Source organism: Juglans microcarpa x Juglans regia, chromosome 5S, assembly GCF_004785595.1.
Source record: "Juglans microcarpa x Juglans regia isolate MS1-56 chromosome 5S, Jm3101_v1.0, whole genome shotgun sequence".
NCBI lineage: Eukaryota > Viridiplantae > Streptophyta > Magnoliopsida > Fagales > Juglandaceae > Juglans > Juglans microcarpa x Juglans regia.
In genome coordinates this window covers 28,904,900-28,931,517 of record NC_054603.1, presented here as the reverse complement: position 1 = coordinate 28,931,517, position 26,618 = coordinate 28,904,900, and the positions used below count along the sequence as shown (strand labels likewise).

The 26,618-nt window shown below is 37.8% G+C and overlaps 2 protein-coding genes across 3 annotated transcripts; both read left to right on the top strand.

The window, feature by feature from the left end:
- LOC121267849 (uncharacterized protein At5g02240-like) lies at positions 1-26,489 on the top strand. Of its 2 annotated transcripts, XM_041171940.1 has the most exons (7): positions 1-31; positions 23,837-23,964; positions 24,064-24,335; positions 24,592-24,628; positions 24,901-25,060; positions 25,971-26,094; positions 26,249-26,489. In XM_041171940.1, exons 1-7 carry the CDS (start codon positions 15-17, stop codon positions 26,366-26,368), a joined length of 858 nt encoding a protein of 285 aa, XP_041027874.1. In that variant the 5' UTR covers positions 1-14; the 3' UTR covers positions 26,369-26,489. The 2 variants fall into 2 exon arrangements, with proteins under 2 accessions (XP_041027874.1, XP_041027873.1); XM_041171939.1 differs by lacking the exon at positions 1-31 and having other exon boundaries at positions 23,612-23,964.
- LOC121267850 lies at positions 8,214-11,384 on the top strand. Its single transcript, XM_041171941.1, has 9 exons — positions 8,214-8,368; positions 9,254-9,331; positions 9,413-9,478; positions 9,910-10,007; positions 10,093-10,130; positions 10,282-10,369; positions 10,464-10,802; positions 10,926-10,991; positions 11,083-11,384. The coding sequence occupies exons 2-9, from the start codon at positions 9,271-9,273 to the stop codon at positions 11,233-11,235; spliced, it is 909 nt and encodes a 302-aa protein (XP_041027875.1). The 5' UTR covers positions 8,214-8,368; positions 9,254-9,270; the 3' UTR covers positions 11,236-11,384.
- Positions 26,490-26,618: the final 129 nt, after the last annotated feature.

The following is a 26,618-nucleotide window of genomic DNA, read 5'->3' as shown; positions in this document are numbered from 1 at the left end:
TTTTGCACAAACTGATGCCGGTCTTCCTACTATGTTTTCACTTTTCCTAACCGATGATCTTGAAGAAGGGAACATAGTTCTCTTCAAAAATATTTCAAGACAACAAACCGCAGTACACCTTCAGCTTCCACCGCCTCTAGTGGTGACTCCACAGTTTGCACAACTAAATAAACTGTAAAAAACCGTCATTTAAGACGGTGCTCTCTTTGCTGGCTATAGGTAGGGATCAAATATTTAGCTCTAAGAACCACTTTTTTTCTTCACATTAGCTCTATGGTTATTATAATGGAGAACTCTAACCCCTCTTCATGTATCTCATTTTTCATTATGAATGATATATTTGCACAACCCAAAAAATATAAAAATAGAAAAACCCTGGAAGAAACAAAAAAATCCCAGCAATTTAATAACTAACCAGGTACACCGAATTCAAAAGAAGCAGGAATTTCCCCCACTATTTTAAAGCCAACATGAAAGTAAACGATACCTGAAAAATAACATTATAGCAGGTTCTATGACTTGTCAGCCAGATCACAGAATGCTACAATCTCCGTTGCTGTAGCTTTCCCAGTGAACCAACCCCCACTCATGAAGCCAAGGGCAAGGATCGAGGGGAGGCCCCATCGACAATCATGGAATTGTATTAATAATTGTATCTAATGGCAATATGATAAAATATGGGTCATATTCAAGGCCAGCCACCCCACGCCCCCCTCATATGATTGAGAGAAAGAGTTAGAAATGGTGCTTTCCCAAGTCCCCAACTGTGCTAACCCACCCATATAAATTAAGGTTCTGTGAACAAGAAAGAATGCTTAAACAAAGATCTCCTTGATCACTACTTTCCTCTGCCACCCCTCTTTTAAATCTACTTCCTTTGTACTTTTCTTACTCTGTGATCTTAGGGCTCCAATTATTTCCTCCAATCACATAAATAATGAGCATCCAGTTGTGCTCTGGTCTACCTTAGGTTAGTTAGTCATTTTCACCCTAATGATGGCAGCAGTACTACTCATGGTTCCCATTATGTATGTTTGTTGAGTTGTGTCGTAGACGATACTTTCATCCTGTTTTCATCCCACTGTATTGATATGACAATACCTATTAAACATTAGACCGACTGTTGTTTTTAAAATGACAAAATCAAAGTATCAACGATAAACAATAACATCATCGCTGTAGTATATACCATTTTTCATGTTTGTTCACACAAGAGGCTTGCAGTACATCACATATATAGTACTAATGGATACAACAACCACAACATTGAAAAGAGTGGTCTTGCATGTACATATATATATTTTATTTGGTGCAAGCGATGGCTAAGTTTTAATATGCATATTGCATTGGCAAGTTGCATGCTTGGGGTACTGATATATAAAGTTTTCCATATTTTAGCACTTTTCTCCTGTTGTGTGGCCCGTTGCTATGGCCTATGTTAGTAATCTAAGTTGAAATGACATCTTTAATGTGTAATTTGTTCTCTACAAGTTGGCTTTTATATGGTATCCTCACAATCGTTATATATATATATGTGTGTGTGTGTGTGTGAGAGTTTTGCTACATACAGTCATTTTTGTGTACTTTTTTACGTATTTTACTGATATGATTAGTCAAAGCAGTTATTTTACATTAAAAAAAAGTGACACAACTAATCACATTAGTGAAGTGTGCAATGAATAAGTAAAAATGATAGCATATAGAATTTATTGTATATATATATATATATATATATATATATATATTATATTCATACCATATTTCAAGGTTTTTGTGGGTGTAAATTATTATTCTAAAACTGGGGGAATTTAAATTTTGACGGCATATTCTTTTCATTGGAAAGAAAATAATTCAATGCATGAACCTAGGAAGAAAACACCAACTACAAAAAATCTAGTTATTCCAAATAATAATAATAATAATAAGAGTAATGCTAGATACATTTTTAGGGTGCATGCAAGTCTTGTGCATTCATATGAGTTATATTTTATCTATTTTTTTTAAAAGTGAGTACACGAAACTTGTATAGCATAGAGTTGCAAATATTATTTTTCTAATGATAACAATAATAAAAAGAGAATCGTATCAATGCATTGAATAGTTAGTATTAACGTCGTGTTTCGTATGTTTTTGGGTCAGGTTTTAGCAACTCTGGTCTTCAAAGTTGGGCCTGCGAAAACGAAGAAAAAAGAAGTTGCGAGAGAGCGGTCTTGGGGCAGGGGAGTCTCCGATACTAAAATTAGTAGAGTATTTTGAAAGTTTGTAAATAATGAGAGAGTCTAAAAATCTTTTCTTGTACCTAAGGATCACTATTTATACTGGGAGTTTTTTTTTTTGGGGGGGGCAGATCGTACCTACTGTTCCTTTTGTCGGGGTCCTTTAATGTAGCGGGCCTCTACAGCAGTATCATTAATGTGGTGCGTTGCTCGGGTAGTGGTGTCATTAATGCGGTATGGCTTCCTGATCGCTTTATTCTGCAAGCCCTGTTGGTCATCCGTCAATGTTCCCTTGTCATAAGATCAAAAGTTTTCGATCTCTCCCGTTCTGTCCTATATAAGTCCCCATGAGCTGGATGCTGCCGAGCGGCATCAAGCCTGCCATGCCATCAGCCATCATTTCTTACTTTCTCTTGCAGACAAGTTGCTTCATGGGCAAATTTGGGCCCTCGGGCCGGGTATCGAGGCGAAACTCATTACTCTCAGCCAAGCGCCTAGTAGGCTTATGAGTGAAGGGGAAATCTCCTTGCAGTTACCCTGCCAATTCCTATCAAACTCCGATGGGAATTCTTCCTTTCCTTCCTTGATTAATCAATTTTTGCAGTTGCAGCTATGTAACTTCATGTTGTAACTTATCGCTTCACGTTGTAACTTGTTCATTGTAAGCTTACGGCTTCATATTGTAACTTGTCACTTTACGTTATAACTTGTCTATTGTAAGCTTGTGGCTTCATATTGTCAATGACATTATCATTTTTGCTTTCTATTTATCTTTTGTGGCCATTTGCTTTCGGGGTCTCCCCTTTCTTTTTTCTCTCTTTTTTACGGCCACTCTTGGGGTTTTGAAGCAGGGAATTATGGGGTCTGCATCGGGCGGGGGGATTACCGTCATCTAGAGCTTTACGATTCACCCCACCAGCGCCGAACCCATCCCTGATGACCCCACCGACCGATGGCTCCCTGCTTATATTGGTCCTTGTTTGCTTTCGTTAGTTAGTTATCCTCTTGGTGCTTTTAGCGATATCATTGACGAGGCCGATGTCTCTCCACTTATTCTTTGAGCCAATTTCCTTCTTTTTGTCGTCAACCTCTTGGATGCGCTTTACCCCACCTAATCTTTTAGTTCTTCTATTTTGCGTTGTCGTGCTTTATTTTGATATGAAACTGAAAAAAAAAAAAAAAAAGTGTCATCAGCATATGTTAGCCTTCGTCCTCTATCGTCGGCTTGGAGGGGATGAGAATCCCCCTAAGAGTTAAGCCGCGTCAGGGAGACTCCAGCTGCCTCCTTGGGGGGAGGCCAAGAAGCTTTTTGCAAACCCACTTCTATGTCCCTCCAAGTAGCACCGTGGTCGTAGAGTCAAATTAAATAATCCGGACTATTCTTTCCTACAATGGGGTTGGGGTAAGTATTTGGGTGATCGGGAGGTCAGATTCGCTCTCCGTCATGGGAGGGACAAGGCGGCCTCTGGTTCGACCCATCCCTTTTGTCCCCGTAGGAGGTAGGTTGTTCGAGTAATTTGGGACTAGACCCGCTCTCACTCCCGCCCGTGGCATTGCGTATTTAATTCTTGACTGAAAAATAATCAGGCTATTATAATTTTATCCTTAACTTCGTAGGAGTAAGAATTCGTAAACCTGGGCCATTTGGCCTATTATGTGATGTGCTTGCCGCTTTTTACCATGTTGTTGATGTCCACATTCCTTGGTACAATATTCGGGCGGTCGAAGGACCCTGCTCGCACTCCATCGGAGAGAGGTCAGGATGCCTCAGGCCAACCTGCCCCTTTAACCCCCCAAGGAGGTAATTCGGATAGTAATGTGATTGCTCCGCTCCTTCGCCATGATAGGGGTCGGGGTAAGCTTTCAAGCAGCCTCGGGGCTGGACCCACTCTTCGCTACAAGAGGGACAGGGTGGCATATGGCTCAACATATCATTTTCATCCCCGTAAGAGGTAGGTTGTTTAGACAGTTTGTAACTGAACCCGTTCTCGCCCTTTGGCATCGCAGGGAATGGTAAGTTTGGGTCAAGCTGGCGCTGATCCCACACTTTGTCATAGCGGAGGTAGGGGTAAGTTATTCCGGCAGCCGGGGGTTGATCCCGTTCTCCGCCATTGGGAGACAAGGTGGCCTCTAGCTCTATTAGTCTCCTTAGTTTGCGGGGAGGTAGATTGTTCGATCAGTCTGTAACTGGACCCGCTCTTGCCTATTGACGCTTACAGGAAAAGTAAGTCTTCGTCCTTAAGTAGCTGAGGACTACTCGCACTCCGTCGGGGAGGGGTTGGAATGCCTCAAGCCAAACCTCCACTTTGCCCCCGAGGAGGTAATTCAGACAGCAATGTGGCTGGTCCACTCCTTCGCCGCGATTCTTCATTGGAGGGACAGGGTGGCTTTTGGATTAACCCGCCCCTTTGTTTCCCACGGGAGGTCAGTTGTTCGGCCAATCCGCTGGTGAACCCACTCTTGTCCGTTGACACCGCATGGAAATGTAAGTTTTGGGTTAGGCTGGCCGAGGTCAAGATAAGTTATTCAGGTAGCCGTGGGGTTGGTCCCACTCTCCGCAGTGGGGAGACAAGGTGGCCTCTGGCTCAACCTGTTTCCTTGGTCTGTGGGGAGGTAGGATGTTCGGGCATTCTACTGGTGGACCCGCTCTTGCCTGTTGACGCTTACGAAGAAGGTAAGTTTTTGCCTTCGAGTAGTTAAGGACTAACCCGCACTCCACCACAGGAGTGAGAATGCAACCTTTTGGCCTACCTTTCCTTTTGGTATCCTGCATGAGAGGTAATTCAAACAGCAATGTGGTTGGTCTGTTCCTTCACCGCAATGAGGGTTTGGGTAAGTTTTTCGGGCCTTGGGGGGGGGGGGGGGGGGCTGCTCCTACTTTCCTGGACGAGGAGGTTAAGCCTCTTACTCACCTCTCATCCTTCGTGGAGAGCTAGGTTGTTCGGGCAGTTTGGGACTAGACCCACTCCCAGACGTTGACATCATAGGAAATGGTAAGTTTGGGTCAGGCTCGCACTGATCCCACACTTCGTTATGGCTGAGGCCGGGATAAGTTTTTCAGGTCTCCTCAGGGTCAAACCCGCTCTTCGTCACGGGAGGGCAAGGTGGCCTTTGGCTTAACTCGCCCTTTTGGCCCCATGGGAGGTACGTTGTTTTAACAGTCTGTAACTGGACCCGCTCCCACCTATTGACACCTATGAGGAAGGTAAGTTTTTGTCTTCAGGTGGCCAAGGGCTGACCTGCACTCCTCTGCAAGAGGGACAGAGCAGCCTCTGGTGTGACTCGTCCCTTTAGTGTCCCGCGATGAGGTAAACAGTCGATTAAGACTTTGTTGATGCAGATTACATTGATGGAGATTCTGTTACATTCCTAAAACTCGACATTGAAGCACAACACTTTTTCTATTACGATTTGTAGTGTATGCATGAAAACATAAATTTACAATGATTAAACTAGCTTCAGCAATAAAATTTTCGTAAGTGTCCGGCATCCTAGAGGGTAGCAGCTCGTTTCCTTGGGAGTCTCAGAGTCTGTAGGAGCCCGGGCAATTGGTGGCGGTGACCACTTAGGGGCTTTCCCATCAGGGGCTATTCCGGGCATGTCCTCATGGCTTCAAGTGAATACATCCTGGTGTTCGGTGGTGTGAAGTTGCTGCATGGCGCTCCACATCTCAAGCATCATCTTGTTATCAATTCTTGCAGTGGCTTCTAGTCGACTTGAGTTTAAGGGAACGAACTCGAACGGCTCGTTTGGTTCCACCTTTTGAGTCTTTGCTCGTCTCGATGGGCAGCAGTGGTAAGGTGCAGTCGTCCACCATAGGGCATACAGCGTTCACCCCACCACTCGGAGGCATCCCATCCTGGGTTTGTTCTCGCCTTTCTTCCACAGCACCTCCTCCTCCAATTCTGGGAGCTTTGCTTCTTTGTTGGTAAGCTTTCATGTTCGTCAGTACTATCATTCTTTAAAGACCCAAGCTGTTTAGAACGAGTTGTCATAGGCATACGAAGTACACACAATATCTACAAGGATCTCATAGACAGTGCCACTGTTAACGTCGTGTTTTGTACACCTTTTGGCCAGATTCTAGCAACTCGGGTCTTTAAAATTGGGCTTGCGAAATTGAAGAAGAAAGAAGTTGGGAGAGGGCGGCCCTTGGGCTGGGGAGTCTCCGATGCTAAAGTCAGTAGAGTAAGTTGAAAGTTTGTAAATAATGAGGGAGTCTAGAGAGCTTTTATTGTACCTAGGATCGTTATTTATACCGGAAGTTTTTTTTGCAGGGGAATCGTGCCTGCCGTGGGACCTACATCCTCACTACCGTTCCCTTTGTCAGGGTCTTTTAATGCGACGTGCCTTACGACGGTGTCATTAATGTGGCATGTTGCTCAGGTAGTGGTGTCATTAATGCGACGTGGCTTCCTGATCAATTTATTCTACAGGCCCTATTGGTTGTCCATCGATATTCCCTTATTAGAATATTAAAGTTCTCCATCTTTCTCGTTTTTCCCTATACGAATCCCCCATTAGCGGGATGTGGCCGAGCGGCGTCAAGCCTATTCGTCCTGTCAACCATCATCGCTTACTTTCCTTGCAGGCAAATTGTTTCGTGTGCAAGTTTGGGCCCTAAGGCCGAGTATCGGGACGAAGCCCATTACTCTCGGCCGAACGCCTAGTGGGCTTATAAGTGAGGGGGAAATCTCCTTACAGTTAGGATAATATGTACAAAGGTTTACAAGTGTAAAATATTCATCACTGAGTTTGATTAATGATCAAAACTTGATTTTAACACAATTGATGATTTAGCTGTTAATAACTTCATTGGATAATTCCTTCGTCGGTCCGGGGTTTGATACACAGTAAAAAAAATTAAAACAATATAATGGACTGCCAGTTAATGAATTAAACTCAATCATCTATTCTAAAAGTAAATTCAATGTTGACACGTTACCACTTCCAGATTATATGTTTACCTGTATGTTTGGTAAACTTCAACTAATTAATCAAATTCTTCTCACTTTTGTCTTCCTCAATCACAGAATCCACTAAGCCACGTCTGTGTTCAGGCACATTAATTCTGATTTTTGTCTAATAAAGTAATTAAAGATCATGCTGCATCCCCATCAAGATCCACCATGTGTCCAGACTCTCCAGAAGTATCCAGATGGTTGCCTACAGAACCAAGAGTTTAAGCTTCCTACAATTGCCTTCTCCATCAAAGGAAGATAATGCCTCCAAAAGCTATATTTTCTTCCCCAACATTTATCTATTCTCTAATTCTCTACTAAATAAACCCAATTCGATATTCATCTAATTATTTGTTGAGTGTGTTTGAATGTTGAGATGATCTCGATAATCTAACTTGATCTATAAATAATAACGTGTTTGAATATAAATAAGTAGAGATATATATTTAAATGTATGAATTAATTTTATATAAATTTAACTTTTTATGAAAAATTAAAAAAATAATGATTTTTATTAATTATTAGATTAAGATGAGATGATTTCAAAAGGCAGCCAAATTTGGAATAATTTTACCCATTGCTTGTTTAGTTCTTCCATTCACCATTTCATTTTTTAAAATATGAAAATGTAATTTATCGTCTTTTAATTAATAAAGTTTTATTATTTTTTGAGAGAATTAGTAAACATCACATCGAGATGATGATAACAGATCACGATTAAAATAGTGATTAGCATTTTCTTTTTTTCAAAAATAAAAAATCATTATTCTCAGACCTTGTCAAATTAATTGTCCTTGATTAGCAGATCTGGCATTCCTGAAAGAATTAGGCCTAATCAAGTTACGATTCCTGAACCCAAATTAATAAAATAGAATTCAGTAACATAAAATATAATAAAATAACAGATATTTAATGAAAAATTAGAGGGCTTCCTGTTTCCTTCCTGCCCAGTCACTTTCTTAAATTATTGAGTTCGTTAAACGTGTTTAATGCAAATAAGTAAAGTTTATTAATTTTAAAACCAATGACCTCAGGCAAAGAAACAACGGTTTTCTGCCTATTTAAACACACCTCTCTACCTCTCCTTCCTCCTCCCACTTCTTCCTTCCTTGTTCACATTCTTTTGGCATTGCTCTCCATCTTTGCAAATTCTCGATTTTCCTTTTCCTTTCATTGCTCATTTTGAGTTTGGTAAGAAGTTTCTTCCGGCTCCATGCTTTTTGTATTTTCTTGCATTTCAGTTTTCATTGTCACAGAGCTTCGAAGCTTATTCATTTTCGTTCTGCGTATTTGGGTCCAATTACTGCTCATAAAGCTTCGAAGCTTATTCATAAGTTTTCAGCAACGAATGGTTGTCCAGGGCATATTATCTTTTGGTTTAAGCGTTTCTTGTTCTTGTATTACTGTTGGGGTTCCAACGCTTTCAACTTTTGTTAATGTTGGGTTATGTCTCATCAAAGAGCAAAAGTCTTTGTTTTTTTCTGTTTTGCCGCAAAGTGAGCTTCACTTTTGATTTGCTTTACAATGAACTCGTTTTTAATTTATTCTATGTAATCAAGAGTGGGTTTTTTTTCGATCTAATATACAATCTTCTCTAGTTAAGCTGGAAAAGTTTGTGTCTTGTGAGTTGTATTTGATTCTGATAGGTGGAAAGGGTTTGCTAAATCATATGAACTTTGTTTAGAGAATTCTGAAGATGCCCCCCTTTTTATATGCCTTTGCGGCTCTGTCTTTGTATATTTCTTGCCAGCAAGTTGTGTAATAACGGAACTTTTGAGATTTTGGATGTTTTATTTTGGTTTTCTAACTACATAAAGTCGCTGGTCCACCTGTTCGTCATTCAATATGTGATGGTGGTTGTGGATTATCCCTTCAGAAACTTAACAAAGCCTTATCCTAAATAGACCTTTCTTCTTTTGGTGGTAATTTGAGTCAAAAGGGGACTTTAATTTTTTGGCAGCCATGAAAGTTCGTCTTTTGAAACTCAAAATGAATTTGCATTTAAAACTTTGGTATTGGTGGGTTCAAGTTATTGTGGAGCCTAGTGTTCACTTGTTTTCATTCTTTGATCAACAGTTCTTTCTTATAAAAAAATGGAATTCGACGACCGCTACAGGCAGGTTCAGAGGCCTAAATATGAATGCCTGCTGTTTGGTGAGCCATTTTATATGACTCATTTTTCACGCTAAGCTGAATTTCACTCAAGAATGATTTTAACTGTGTTTGAACTTGCAGATCTGGATGATACTCTGTATCCTCTTAGTACTGGTATTGCCACAGCATGCCTCAAGAATATTAAAGGTAAGTCCGAAAAGGCAATTTATGTTGAGGAATAATCTCACATTGCCTGTAGATAAGGTCTTGGATATGTTTATAAGGAATGAGCAATTCTCTCTTGTTGAACCGGTTTTATGAGATGAGTTAGGTCCATGAATTTCTTCATGGTATCAGAACTTGTCACAGGATGAATGGAGGCTCACACTACTTACCCTGTGACAATGACCAGAAAAAAATACTAGTCTGCTCGTGAGGGAAGGTGTTGAGGAATAATCTCACATTATCTATGGACAAGGTTTTGGACATGTTTATAAGAAATGATCAATCTTCTCTTGTAGAACCGGTTTTATGAGATGAGTTAGGCACATGAATTTCTTCAGTTTATTTGTAAGATTTCTCTCTTCTACGATCAATTCTGCATTTCTGATATATATATGGATGATACCTTGTTGTAGATTATATGGTCGAAAAGCTTGGCATAGATAAGAGCAAAATCCCCGACTTGTGCAACCTTCTGTACAAGAATTATGGAACTACAATGGCTGGTCTTAGGGTATGGTTTTGATTGATTGTTTTGTTTATTGTTGGAATAACATGTGGACACTGATAATTACGTTTTATGGGATTCTCCTATGCAGGGAATTGGCTATGACTTTGACTATGATGAATACCACAGGTATGGAAATTAGTCTCGTTGGGTTTTTTCTTGTCCCCTTCGTTTTCCCTGCCTGTCTTTTGTGGTATTGATCCTGAAGGATTGTCATCTTTCACTATGCTGGTGTGCATTCTTCTAAAAGTGATTGGCCTTTCCCTTTCTTGTGTAACAGTTTCGTTCATGGGAGATTGCCATATGAGAACTTAAAACCCGACCCAGTTTTGAGAAAACGTTTGCTGAGCCTGCCTTACCGTAAAGTTGTAAGTTACTAAATTACCAGATGGATAGCCTAGTAAAGGCAATAAGTATCATGTGACTGTATTCTTAGGATCTTTCTTTCTGCTTTGCAAATAGATTTTCACAAACGCAGACAAGGTCCATGCAGCCAAAGCACTTAGCAGGCTTGGAATAGAAGACTGTTTCGAGGGAATTATCTGCTTTGAGACCCTGAATCCAACTCACAAAAGCACTGTTTCAGATGATGAAGATGACATTGAGTTTGTGGGATTATGCAATACACCTGATATTCCTGCCACAAACACAAGTGCTAGTACTGAAATATTTGACATCATCGGGCACTTTGCTCGGCCTGATCTTGGTTTGGCATTACCAAAGTCACCAATTGTCTGCAAACCATCGGTTGACGCCATAGAAAAGGCTCTGAAAATAGCGAAAATAAATCCTCAGAGAACTGTGAGATGATCATCTTTTTAGAACTAGAACTTGCTATCATCTTTTTTTGGTTTTCCTTGTGTCAATTTTTTTTTTTTTTTTTATTGACATTTCTTTTATAATTTTATATTCTTGTTCTTTCAGTTGTTCTTTGAGGACAGTGTCCGCAACATACAAGCTGGAAAACGTGTGGGTCTCCACACTGTTTTGGTAAGCCATTGGAAAATCTTGTACCCTTGAAAATGGGACATTGGTTACAACAACTCACCCCATATTCTATTGTGCCTATTCTGCAATGCAGGTTGGCAGTTCCCAGAGAGTTAAAGGTGCAGATTATGCCTTAGAAAGCATCCACAACATCAGGGAAGCAATACCAGAGCTCTTGGAGGATGACATGAAATCAGAAGTTGCTTACTCTGGCAAGGTTGCAGTTGAGACTTCTGTGACAGCTTAAATTTATATGTTACCATCAATTGCCATCGAAAAAAGAAAAAAAAAAAAGAAAAAGAAAATCATGTATTTGGGATCTTAGCATCCCCATGGCCCATCTCATTGGGCAGATGATGTAGATGTCTCTTTCTGACTAGTTATTTTGTCCCAAAAGTTGTCGTTTTCTCTTGGCTCCAACATGGTCAACATGCAACCACAAACCAAACATTGGAGTGTCATGCTAATTGTGAGAATTTATAAGCCTAACTTATCTTATAAAATCAGTTCTACAGAGATGATTACTCATTTCTTATAAACATATTCAAGATCTTGTTCATAGACAATGCGAGATTATTCCTCAACACCCTCCCTCATGTACAGACCTGTATTTTTTTCTAGTCCTTGTCATGGGATAAGTAATGTGGGTCTCCATTTGTCATGTGGCAGATTCTGATGCCATGAAGAAATTCATGGACCTAACTCATCTCATAAAACCGGTTTTACAAGAGAAGATTACTCATTCCTTATAAACATATCCAAGACCTTGTCCACAGACAATGCAGGATTATTCCTCGACATACTTGACATATAAGTAAAACCGAGTATATTTTGATCATTATTAATGTGAAAGCGATGTATATCATTCAACTCAGAGGGGGAAGAGGGGAGAAAAAAAGGTATATTATTGATCTGAAGCGGATTTGACGGACCGTGTAGGTAGGAGGAATATGTATTGGACTTGTTTACTCATTTTTATTTTTCCTAGATAGCATGTGAATAAAATACAATCAATAGAGTAGAATGCATCATCACAATCAACATGGAATATAAAATTGAAGGTTTGGAGTGTCGTGCTAATCACATGCTATATTTAATATACATGTGGAAAAGATGCACAGAGAGAGAGAGCGAGATGCCCCAAGTCTAATGCTGGTGAAGTATAAACCAAATCTATACCGGATTTGATGCACTTTGTTTAAGTAGGAGGAATTGAGTTGTTTAATCATTTTATTGACAGGTATATAAAATGTATTTTAGGCCTGTTTTTCTAAGCAACACAGAGAAGATTACATAATGCCTAAAAAGCATCCAATCGTGGAAAAAAATTGCTTACCTCCAAAGAGAACTTGTGTTCGCAAATAATCAATGGCAGTATTAGCCTAACCCTAGTTCTCCCTCCCACCATTGGCAAGGCAGTGAGCATCGTGATCACTATTTTGATAAGAGAAGTGATAGAGCTACCGAAATTTTGTATGCATTAATGGTTAAAGAAGTGTTTTTTTAATGATTTTGTATATGGAAGTTTGGAAAAGTTGTAATGATTAGTAATAATTAGATAAAAAATTATAAAAGAGAAATTGAAAAGTATTTGTATTTGAATAGTATTTGAATGTTGATTTGAGATGAGATGAGACCAAGTGTGTATCCAAACAGGGCAAGTGCATGCTAGGAGTTGGTAAGACTGATTACCTAGGCCATTTGATTTCTTGAGGGGGTGTGAAAGCTGACCCAACAATGATCACTTCTATGTTAGAATGGCCACTTCCAACATCTTTGAAGTCATTGAGTGGATTCTTGGGATGCATTGGGTATTACAGAAAATTCATCAGAGGCTATGGTTTGATTGCAGTTCCTCTGACTTCTTTGTTGAAAAATAACTCTTTTAAATGGACTGAAGCTGCTACTGATGTATTTTTAGAATTGAAAAAAGATATGATCCAACCACTAATATTGAGGCTACCGGACTTTTCAAAAGTCCTTACCATAGAATGTGGTGCAAGTAGGGTAGGACTTAGGGTGGTACAAATGTAGGGAGGGCAGTCTATTGCTATTTTTAACAAGCATATAAACGGTAAGGCATTACTCCTTTCTACTCATGAAAATAAATTTTTAGCCTTGGTCTCTATTGTTCAAAAATGGCGCCCATACTTGCTTTGACAATCATTTAAAATTAAAATTGGCCAGGCATTGAAGTTCTTGTTGGAATAGAAGGTGCATTTTGAGGCCCAGTAGAAATTGATCATAAAACTCATGGGGTATAATTTTTCAACTGAGTATAAGAAAGGCAAGGAGAACAAGATTGTTGATGCCTTGTCAAGGAAATTGGAGAAGGGTGAGGGAGTCTTGGCAGTGATTTTTTTCACTACACCACTATGGATTGGTGAGCTTTAGCAGAGTTATTCTCAATCTCATAAGCTTCAAAAGATTTACTCAAAAGTTCAAGAGGGCCACAAAATTGTTAAGCACTATTCTATTCAGCAGGGGTTGTTGCTCAGAAAAGGGAGGATGGTAGTGGTTCCAGGTTCTGATTTTCAGAACAAAATTCTACAATATATTTATCACAGCCCCCAAGCTGGCCATGTGGGCTATCATAAAACTTTGAAAAGAGCTAAGAGAGACTTTTATTGGGAAAGGATGAGGAGTGATATTAAGAAGCTAGTGAGGGAATGTGACACATGTCAGACCACAAAATATGAGGCCATACATCCTGCTTGTCTATTACAACCATTGCTAGTTCCAATTTCTTCATGGGCTGATATATCCATGGACTTTGTGAAGGGATTCCACTTTCCCATGGATATAGTGTCATTTTCTTAGTCTTTGATAGATTGACCAAGCATGCACATTTTTTTCCACAATCACAACCTTATACAGCCAACAAAGTAGCTCCAGTTTTCTTTTATGGTGTATTTAAGTTGCATGGGATGCCAAAAACAATAGTCTCAGATAGAGATGTCATTTTCACCAATGTGTTTTGGAATGAGTTATTTTAGTTGTAAGGGACTACCTTAACTTTCAATTCTACCTATCATCCACAAACAAATGGGCAAACTGATACTCTTAACAAATGTCTTGAAGGTTTACCTACGATATTATATTGGGTCTAAGCCAAAGGATTGGACTGTGTGTCTTCATATGGCTAAGTGGTGTTATAACACTACAACCCATTGTTCTTCTAGTATGTTTCTCTTTGAGGCTTTGTATGGATATCCTCCTCCAAGACTACTTTCATACGTTCCAGGCACAACAACAAATGAAGTCGTAGATCAATAGCTTAGATCAAGAGAACAAGTCATGATCTTGCTCAGAGAGAATTTACTAAAGGAGGCTCAACAGAGAATGAAATGGTTTGCAGACAAAAAAGAGAATTGAAAGGGTTTTTGAAGTTGGTGATTTGGTTTATTTGAGGCTGCAGCCATGTCAACAGAAAGACAATAGCACTTCATCACAAGTTGTGATTCACAACCTTATAATTAGCCCCTTGAGTCTATGGTCCTTTCAAGGTAATAAAAATGTTGGGGACAGTGGCCTACAAGTTGTGTAACATTCGGCTCAGAAGATAATAATAATAAATAAATAAATAAAATTAGGACAATAAAACAAAATTTTAACTTTAGTTTAGTTATTATTTATTTATCAGACATTTTAATTCAAAATAATATTTTTATTTTTATTAATAGATAGAATTTTCCTCATTTTAAATTATCTTTTTAGATTCTACTAAGTTCAAATCCAAACCCATGGATAGAATTCTCCTTAGAATTTACTATCAACTTTTATTTAAAACTCTTACGTTTTTTAAAATCTTAACCGTTTATTCGATAAATTTTACATGTTTAACTCACCCCCAAATTTCACAACTATCGCATTTTCTCGATTACACAGGTTTATTAGAGTACTCCTCGTACACTTTTAGAACAAACCCCCTTCGTTCGTCACCTTCCCTCTTTCTCCGTTGCATTTTCTCTTTCTCTTCCTCTCTAATGTAATTCGTTCTCCATTCCCTCTCTCAATGGAATAATACTATACTCCATATTTTTATCCTATTTTCATCACATTATATAAGCTGGGGTATATTTATCATCAAAAAATAAATGTGCAATATCTTATATAATAGGATGAGATTGGGATGATAATGTGGTATATAGAATTTTTCAAGAATAAAATCATATCACACTAGAAGCTATTACATAGGTAGGTAGTCAAAATTGTTTGGAAACTTTCCGTAAAGCAGGTGCAGCCTAATTTCAATTTATGTGTTATGACGTTAATGCCTTATCTGATAGAAAAATTCTATCAATTATTCCACACACTACACATCGCATTTTTTTTTCTTATCAAATATGTAGTATGTAGTTGATAAGTACAAGAATTCAATAAGTTTTAGAAAAATAAAATAAAATAAATTTTTTTTAAAAAAAAAAATTGTGTATGGTGTGTGAGGATGATGAGTAGCAAAGCTAATAGATGATATTAGTAGATAGAACTGAGTAATTATTAGATTAAATCTCCTGGTGTCAAATTAGTAAATATGTTTAGTAGGACTGTACAAGAAACTGGAAAACCGATCGGAACTGACTCAGACCGGTCGCTGAAGCTCAAAACCGGTCGAAACCGGCAGGGAACTGGTCGACCAGCAGTACAATTTCTTTAGAACAGACGTGGGTCGGTTTGGCAGCGGTTTAACCCTGTGTTAAACCAATGAACCGGCTGACCCCATACATATATTTTTTTAAAATTATACCTATCTAAAACGACATTGTTTCACTTAAAATGAGTGAAACGATGCTGTTTAGGGTCTGTAGTTTAAAAAAAATTAAATTAAATGAAACGGCACTGCTTAGCTTAAGCTAAACGGTGCAGTTTCATCCTAGGGTTTAAGAACCTCGTGCTTCCCTCTTCTTCTTCTCGACTTCATTCACTTCACACTTACAGTTCGCACTTTGCAGCCTCCACTCTCGAGCCCTCCATCTCCAACCTCCACCTCCAGTTCTAGACCATGGCAAAGGGTGCAACCCTGGTGTTTATACTCCCACTCCAATTTCGTCCCCCTCACAGAGTCCACCACGTTTTAAAATAAACCTCCACGGCCCACAGAGTCCGCTACACGGTGGTGTTTTTTAAAGATATGATTTTCAATTTTTGTAACTTTGTTCTCACTTGAAAGTTGAGTCTATTTACAATTAGAAGTTTATCTTCTCACGTCGGCAGAGTCCGTCGCAAATTGATAAACCAACCATGAACCAGCCTGCAACTGGTCCGGTCGGTTTTACTCCCTTACAGGGTCGATTTCGGCCCATTTTCTCCCCCAAAAAAGAGGTGCTTAGTCGGTTTCGATTTTTGCACAAAACCGAACCAAGGTAGTCGATTTTCAACCCTAACGTTTAGCACTTCGTATAAGAGACAAGCTACAAAGAGAGAATTTGAAAGCAGCAACGCAAGGTAAGTAACTTGATCATAAATTAGGATTAGCATATGTTAGCTAGTTATATATATTATTATTAAATCAGTTTTTTGGAAGCTAGTGTTCATGTTCCACACATGTCATGATATTTGCAAGCACGTTATTCATCATGTTTCCTTCTGCATATTACAATTATGTATGCATTATGCATCTCACGTTATATAAGAAACACAAGCTTTCATAAGATCAAGTGTAAGATAAGCTCAGAATAGTTAATCAGATAGTCATTTAGATGCATAGTACCGACACTACAAGAAAAATGAACTTTTGCGACCAGTTATTTCTAACGAAACGATTATTTTTAGCTAAAATGAGTATGTTTTCGTCGCAAATAGTCATTTTCGTTGCTAAACAATGGTCACAAATACTCGTTTTTATTATAGTGCGATGCAGTCAAGGTGGATGTGCACGCCACGGACTCAAGCATGGTCCAGCATAATATTTTATCAAATTAGATCAGTGGTTCCCCTTGTGTCCATAGGATGTGGGACCGGTGCATAACCTTGCACATAGGGTTAAGTCTGTTGGCCAGTCAGACAAGTCAATTAGTCCAGATAAGTTAGATCAGTCAATATGCCAGAAATATTTCAAAGTCAAGCATGTCATCAGCATATTTATGAACAATCATGATTTTAAATTCTCAGCACGGAAGATTTTATGAAAAATCTTATGTTAAGTATATTTATGATATGATGAGTTTCTTCTGTGTCATCCACTCATTTTAGTTGTTTTATGTTTTTTTATCACTTAGGTGAAGATAATAAGTACGAGAAGGAGGCCCAAGCTTAGAAAGAACAGTTTGATTTAATTCCAAACTTTTTAGTTAATTTTTTCTAGACTTCGATTATATTTTCAAAACATGTTTTGTTTAATAATTATTTTTATGAATTAAATATTTATTTTGTTATGAAAGTCTCTTGTCGGGCTATTTTTATGAAAATATGTGACATCCCTAACCTGCTGGAAATGAGAGTTACAAGTTGGATCTATCAACTTCATCTAGAATACACTCAGTTTTTCACGTTTCTTTGTCTTAAAAAGAAACTTTGGCAACATATTGTTCTTTTGCCCACTTTGCCACCAGTTGATTGTGAGGGGACTATTAAGCCAGAAACTGAATTAATTTTGGGAATGAAGAAGGTGAACACTTTGGTGAGAACATATGTTTTGATTAAATGGAATGGTGCACCATCTGAGGATGGTTCATGGGAATCACTATGGAAGTTGCGACTAGGGGTGTTAAATCGTGTTAACGGGTCGTATTCGTGTCGTGTCAAAACATGTATATTATATTATATAGATCAACCCTAACCTGACCTGTTAAACTTGTCATGTTAAAATCTCAAACCCTAACACGACCTATTAACATAATGGGTCGTTTCGTGTCAACCCGTTTTGACCTGTTTATGTAAATGGGTTGAACAAATCCGAAATTAACCCGTTTGACCTAGTTAAGTTTAGCATAATTTTATATAAATGTTAAAATCACAATATCTATAAAAAAAATATAAAACTAACTACAAGTCCAAAATTACAATCTAAACAATAAAAATATTGAAATTAAAATTTCAACAATTTTATTTCTAGGTATAAGGATATAATTGTAACTTTAACTTTCTTAACGGGTTGACCCATTATCAATCCCTTAAACAATCGTGTGTTAACGGGTCAACTCGTTTTAACCTAATCCCGTTAAAGCTAAATCCTAACTCAATTTTATTGTGTCGTATTTGTGCTGAGTTAACAAGTCATGTCACATATTGTTACTTCTAGTTGTGGCAACAATATTCTCACCTTGTGGGCAAGGTCCTGTGAGAGGGGAGAAGTCAGCAGCCTTGTGGTCAATGCTCTTTCAAGGGAGGGAGAATGTCATGAAAGCAGGAAAAGCGATGGTAGATTGAGGCCAACAGTCGAGTTTGTTGATTGTGGAGTCAAAACGCGGCGATTAGTTTTAATAATACAGTGCGTTAGTGTGTTAAATGGTATGCACGAAAGAATTAATAAAAGGGTGTGTTTTGTGTAATTAATAAAAGGGTGTTTGTGTATGCATAAAACGCTGCGTTGTATGTATTGGGATATAAAAGGGAAGGGGTGGTGCAATGTTCATTATCTGAAAAGTGTTTGTGAATAATCTGGAGGTTAGATTTGTCACGAATCAAATCCTTCTTTCTTAGAGAATTCAATCAATAATTGTTTTTTCGACTCATTTTTTTTTCTCTGTCTTCTTCTTTCTAGGTACGTACAAGTCTTTAACAAGTTCTTTTGAAAAAGAGATATGTCTTTTCGGATGGGACACTGCTTTTTTAAAAATTCTTGCTCGAGCCTTGTACGCATAGAATTTGTATAAATCATTAGTGTAAAGCAAATAATCTAATAATTTTATTTATTTTTACAGATAAAATAAGATAAGATGAGATAAGATAAGTTAAAATTAAAATTAAAAAATTTAATAAAATATTGTTAGAATATATTTTTTTAATATTATTTTTATTTTAAAAATTGAAAAAATTAAATTATTTATTTTATTTTATATTAAAATTTAAAAAAATTATAATGATTAGATGAGATGAGATGAGATGAGATGAGATGTTTCCTGAAAACAACCGAGACGTTGATTATTGTCTAGGGTATTGATTGATGCATTATATGTTGATTAAAAAAGTAATGGTTTAAGGGCTTTTGCGAAATCTTCTCTATATAATTGCAACATCACTTGAAGGATGGACCAGTTTCTTGCCTCATTGATGTAAACAGTGGGGACTCGACTCTAGGCCCCCTTCACCTAAAATCTTATTACATAATCATAATATTCCACTCTATCGCATTGGTAATTAGCATAATATACATTTTAAAGAAACCAAGTTCGGATGGATTTTAGGCTCTTTGTGATATTATATACTTTGATGGATTCTGTTTGGTTGATTGAGCAAAATTCCAAGAATAAAATATATATATATATATATATATTTATATATATATATATATATATATATATATATGTGCACAGCTTGTATGTAGAGCACACTAGAAAACTCTACTTTGATGAGCACAAGGTCGCAAGAGAAAAGGTTCTGGTTGAAGCAAACCAACAATGGGCGCCACCTCCTGGATGGTCAATGGAAATTCATTTCGATGTTAACTTCAAATCAAATTTTCCATTTTGCAACAAATGGGAACGATTGTGAGGGTGATGTACAAGATATTTATCATTACAACATAATAGCGTAAACAAGTCCAATTAAGGATGATGGAGAGGATATTCTAACCGGTTAATCCCAAATGAGTCTGGGTCATTAGTCAAGCCCGTAGCCTACCTCACTACCTGAAGCCTAGCTCGGTATTAAGAAGATCCAGCCCATCACCAATACTAATTGGATAACTATCTAAAGGTGATATGGGATCAAAATAGTTATCATTTAAATTTACTATGAGATGAACCGCTCATCTCTAGATTTGAATTTCAAATAACAAATATGTTCATTATCACTTAATAATAGAACAATTCAAATGCTCTATATAAGGGAAGAATTCAGGTATGTAAAAGGCATATGATTCATTGGTATTAAAGAGTTTATTCGATCACTGACTTAGGCATCGGAAGCATTCCCTTTGAACCCCCAAGCCGTCTTACTCTTTGGTTACATGTGATTATGAGACGGTGGCAATGAAACACGTTCATAACAGATGAGATTTGGGCAACTCTATTCGAATTCAAATGCAAATAGATTCTGACTTTGAATTCGAATATAAATTCAATTTAGATTATTGTATTAGCAACTTAAAAATTCATTGAATTTCTTACTTGTTTTCACCAAATAGGGTGCTATTACGCTAAGGTAGGAAAGTCATCTCCAATTACCCTTTCTACCATTCTTATAAAAAGGAAAAAAACAAAGTTGGACCCTAGTCAAATTGTATTTTAAATGGATTAATTAGCAATGAGTCATTCTATTCATTATCTCTACACTACATACCACATTTGATTTCTTATTTTTATTTACTTTTGTTTTATTCTTACTAAAACTAAAAGAATTATTGTACTCATCATTCATACACCACGTATTTCGTATTAAGGGAAAAAACAAAAAAAAAATTATATATGGTGTGTGGTATAGGAATGATAAGTAAATTTTTCATTAACAATATGTTATGCAATTACCGAGGAAAAACATTCTATGCTAGTTTAAAACTTCAAAAATAACCCTCAAATGCTCCAAGTGATCATCAAAAGTCATGTTGTAAACCAGAATATCATCAAAGAAGACTAATACAAACCTTCTCAAAAAAGATTTAAAGATCTCATTCATAAGCTCTTGGAAGGTAGCAGGAGCATTAGAGATCTTAAAGGGCATCACTAAAAACTCATAGTGACCCTTGTGTGTCCTAAAAGCTATTTTTGGAGATATCTTCAATTCTCAAGTTTAGAGAAAAATCTGAGCCTCACACAACTCATCCAAAAGTTTATCAATCACAAGAATTAAAAATTTATCCTTGATAGTCTCTTGGCTCAAGGCTTTGTAGTCATCAATGCACATCCTCCAGCTTCCATCAACTTTTCTAACCAAGAGAACATGTGATGAAAATGGACTTTGGCTTGGCTTGATCACACTAGATTGCAACAATTCTCTTACTATCTTCTCTATCTCAGTCTTCTGGTAATACCCTATATGGTCGAATTGGGATGGGTTGGGTGCCTTCTTTCAAATTAATTTAATGGTCACTAGCTCTAGAGGGAGGCAGCCTAATAGATTCCTCAAAGAGTGCTGCTAGGGTGACTGTTGGGCACTTTTTTTAAACATTTTTAAAATTTAAAAAAATTACTAATACACTAATAGCCACTTCCTTAATCAATAAATAAAAGAAAAAAATTAAATGCATGTGCGGTCAAAATGATGGGCAAAATGGGGCGGCATAGTAGCATTATTCTTCCTCAAATAACCCTTTAAGCTCCTCAAGCAAGTTTACCACTTCCTTCTTTTCATTATCAAACTGTTCTCCACTTCTTCGGGCACAACTTGTAATAACCATCATTTCTTTCCCACAGAAGATGACTTAAAGAAAGTGCTTCCATCCTCCACTAATCTATCACCAATACACAGGCCCTACAAAATAGTTCTTCTTCCAAAAAATTGGAATTCCATTGACATTGTTAGAAAATTCCAAACAATAGGGCCCAATGTTTTCAAGCATTTACTCCAAGAACCACATCACACCCACCTATGGTCAATACATGGAAAGAAACAAAGAATTTCTTCCCATGGACCTTAAGAGGAATGTTTCCACATCTACATGTGCTTAGCAACTTCTCACCATTGGACACCTTGACCTATAGCTCAGCAATCTCTTCCACCTTCAAATTTAACACACGAACAACTCCAAAATTCAGGAAGTTATGTGTGCTTCCTGAATCCACTAAAATGACTACAGACTGTCCCTCAATGACTGCCAACAATCTCATAGTATTAGCACTAGGAGAACCTGAAATAAAATGAATCGAAATTTCCAGGTTTTCCTCAGGTAATCCCACTAAACTTCCCTTCACTATCTCTTCTTCTATGCCAATCTCCTGATCACATTCTCCATGATCACCACTATCCTCTACTTGTAGCAAGTAAGATCTGGAATTCTTACACACATGGATATGATTCCATTTTTCCTCACAATGATAGCATAGCTCTTTCCTCCTTTTCTCATCCATCTTGGAAGAAGAACTCTTCTTACTCACACTTTTCTGGAACCTATCACCATATCCAATAGTTTGAACATCTCCACCATATCCTCTTGTTATGAATGCTTTTCTTGAACTCAAAACATATTCTTTTTAAACCTTGGCTAAGCCAAATGCTGCACTTAGATTAATGGGATTGAGCATCTTAATTAGCAACCTGATCTCATCTTTCAGGCCACTCAACAACTCAACTTGTGGTTCTAAAAAGGTCCGTTAATCTATTGTAAAGACTATAAAATTGGGCTTTATATGCCACTACTGTGGATGTCTACTTAAGCCTTGTCAAGGCTTCTATGAGATCGTCATAGGCTGTAGGTCTAAATCTTAATAGTAAAGCCTTGAAAAGGGAATCCCACCCAGAAAATTCCCCCCCCCCCCCCCCCCATCTACTGCATCGTGATACCAATTTAGAGTCTTATCTTCCATATGATACGAGGCCATGAACAACCTCTGATTGGGGGTAGTCTAGTGGAACTCAAAATGAAGAAAATCCAAATGTACTCCTCTAGGCAAGAGAGGCCTTTCTGCTTGAAATACTACTCTCTAATCCTGAGTGCCCTCTTTAGAAGGAAGTACTTGATGATGCTCAATTAAAGGACGAATCATGTCATGCATACGATCTAACCTGTCAATAGCATTTGGATAGTTTGTTGATGACCATCAAGTTGGATCTGGATGGCTTCTTGCTGGCATTGGTTGTTTTCTTGATGGGCCTTCAAAGTTGTCGAGCGTGTCTCTTTTGACATGAGAGGATCGTCCTCTTTTGATACCAACTGTTAGGAGGGTACTTAGAAAGGAGAAGATAGAGAAACAAGAATGAGTCAAGAAAAATGCTTGATTGAGTTCTCTAAGCAACAAGGATCTGATTCGAGGCAAATCCAACCTTCGCACATACCATCTAACACACTAAATGCACTGTATTATTAAAACTAAACACCGCATTTTGACTCCACAATCAACTAACTCAACCGTTGGCCTGAATCTACAGTTGCTTTTCCGGCGTTCATGACACACAATTGAGACTTATATGTAAAACTACTTCAAATTCCAAAATTTTCGGTTTACCTTAGAACCAAAGAACTAATTAACATTTATATGACCATAGGATTTTGAGTTTTGATTATGATTCATGAATCGTACGCGGAAGGAGACAGATCGACTGACGGAGTTCAGCATCGGTCCTAGCTAGCAAAATCTTTCAACAGATCCAATCTCCTACTGGGCCATTGATAAACTCAGCAGAATACAGCCCACATCGTCACGCCCACCATGAGCGGCCTATCTTCCAATAGATCCTTGCCCAAATTACCCAACTTGCAAACCCAGAGACAAGCCCAACTGATCAAAGCCGACTCTCAATGTTAAGGAAGAGCAACACTTTGTTCAGTGGGACAGAGCGTGACACAGTAAATACTAAACACAACAAAGATAAGGTGGTAGTAGGATAAGATAATTCGAACAGAAGGAACCCCGATTACACTCAAAGCTCCGGTGAGGGAAGTACACTTTAAAGCCTCCGACTATCTCCCCGTCGGCCGCATGGATGGCAGTCCATCCTACTAGTCTTTGCTCAATGGCCATCGCTACACGGGTCCCACTGGGCTTCCCCGCAACCACCGCAACGCCATTCTCGTTAAGGTCCAGTTCATGTCATAATTTCAATGCTTCCGGTTACCCATTTCTTCAGAGAAGGGGATCTAGAGGATTTGGAGTGGTATCGGCAGCAATGGCGGATTCGGTTCCAAGCACGGTCCTGGTCACCGGAGCTGGTGGCAGAACAGGTGCCCCTTCCATTTATTTCTCTATTTTTCTTTGGTTTTCTGAAGGAAGAGTATCGAAGTGAAATGGTTTTTCTTTTATTGGTAATTTGGCTCTTGCAGGACAAATAGTTTATAAGAAATTGAAGGAGAGGTCGGGGCAGTATGTTGCCAGAGGTCTAGTTCGAACAGAGGAGAGCAAGGGAAAAATAGGTGGAGCAGATGATGTTTTTGTTGGGGATATAAGGGATGGCAGCACCATAGTTCCTGCAGTCCAAGGTATTTATGCACTCGTAATCCTCACAAGCGCTGTGCCCAAGATGAAACCTGGGTTTGATCCAACCAAAGGTGAACGTCCTGAATTCTATTTTGAAGATGGAGCTTATCCTGAACAGGTAATTACTTCTGCATTTCATTTCCTGATCTTTGGACAGCTTTTTGTTTTTATACAACTTTCCTTCTGCTTAGAATATACATTTTCTGATTAAATAAAACAAAAGTGGCAATCTTGGACCATATCAGACAGTCTACATACGCTCTAACCCTTTATTTAAAAAAATAAAATAAAATTATGTGTAAGTCATGTTAGTAGATTATATGACTAAAACTTCACCATTTACATAAAGCTTTTTTTGGAATTTTGCTTCTTAGGTCGATTGGATTGGGCAGAAAAATCAAATAGATGCTGGTAAGCATTTCTTTTCAATTAATGCTATATACATTCGCGGAGTGCGCAAGCACTGTATAGTCGTTTTGAAAAAGAGTGTGGTTCATTATTAAAAAATTAAATTTTTTTTTCATGTGAGTTCCATATTTATTTACTTTTTTCAAAGTGATTGCGTGACACTTGTACACTCACGACTGTAATTATTATTTCTCTTTCTTTTCCCCCTTTTCGCTTAGATAAATTATGTTTGGTGCACTTTTTGTTTCTCTTGAGTTATATGATCCATGTGACAGCTAAGGCTGCGGGAGTGAAGCAAATTGTGTTGGTTGGGTCTATGGGTGGAACAGATTTAAATAATCCATTGAACAGCTTGGGAAACGGCAATATATTGGTATGGAAGAGGAAGGCTGAGCAGTATTTGGCCGACTCTGGTATTCCATACACTATTATAAGGTAGGACCATATCCTATGGCACATTTGAGAAAAGTACCCTTTATCCCTTTCAACTAACAGACATTTTAGACTTTACATATCAAACTATCAAAGTTGATACATTACATTCTTCACTTACTGTTGACTATCGAATAAGATCTTCTATTGATATCTGATAATGAAGATTGTGTCATGTCACCTATTTTGCTCTGCCTTAACGGTTAAACTTGGGTGGGGAAACGGTTCCCCCTCCTATCCAACCTCACAGAGAGTAGGGAAGGGTGGAGGGGTCCTCCATTCCATGCAATGGTGTGTGTTAGTTTATTTATTTTCTGGATTTTTATATATTTTTATTTTTTTGTAGTTTCATTTTTTTAATTTTTATTTATGTTCTTTTTTTTCTTTTTTAACTTTTATAGTTCCATCCCGTGCAATGTTTTGTTTTACATGTAAATATTTTGGCTTTAATTTTTCTTGTACTTCTTTGTTGTTTGATTTGTTTTTCTGTTTTTCCTTGTTTCTTTTTCTTTTTTTTTTTCTAGTATCTTTAGCCTTTTTAAAACTAAACTATTTTTATCTTGTTATCCACATGTCAGCATGTCTTGGTAATTTCTCGAGCTGCTAGTGATTTGGACTCGAATTGGGATAATTGACAGAGGGATAATTTTTGTTTTTTAAACCTGAAACCTAAGGAATCAAAAGAAACTTTTAAAAATCCAATGTCTACTTTTAAATCGAGGACTGGTTATTATTATTTTGTTTAATGTATTTAAGTTTCTTAAGCTTCAAACTTGATCTTTGAACTTTGCTTGAATAAACAAGATACTCTTCCACGAGAAATTTAACAGAGTAATTCTGAAAGATTTGTCACTATGTAACTGTGCTAGTCTCTTGCGAATTAACATCGACAACCTTTATATGGTTGGGTTAGGGCTGGAGGCCTGCAAGATAAAGAAGGGGGTATCCGAGAATTACTTATTGGAAAGGATGATGAGCTTCTTAAGACAGAAACTAGAACCATTTCCAGGGCAGATGTGGCAGAAGTGTGCATTCAGGTATTCTGTTTTACTTGAGTTGTGCTTCTGCAAATTTGTGGGTTCTTTGATTTTTCCCAGTCTTTGTTACCTGCAAAGCTGCATTTGATTCTTCCTACTCTTTATTACCTTAGTATTTAGTAGATTTCTGTGTTTGTTTCTTTGTTTTCAACAGGCATTACAGTTTGAGGAAGCCAAATTTAAGGCTTTTGATTTGTCCTCAAAGCCTGAGGGTGTTGGGACACCGACCAAAGATTTTAAGGCTCTCTTTTCCCAAATCGCTACTCGTTTCTGAGTTTCTACCGCCATTGTATTTGGTCTATGATAATATTTCCCACATTCGGAGTTTTATTTCAAAACATAGTTATGTAATTCAAAAATAATTCAAATTGCCCCAGTTGGCGTCCTTGTTACTACTATTTTCTTCCACTACACATCATTTGTTCACCAATTAAATAAAATAATTCAAAAGTAATATCCTTTTCAGCTATTTGACTAAGATTTATGAGAAACATACGTGTTTGTATTCAATTTGCAGAGGAAGG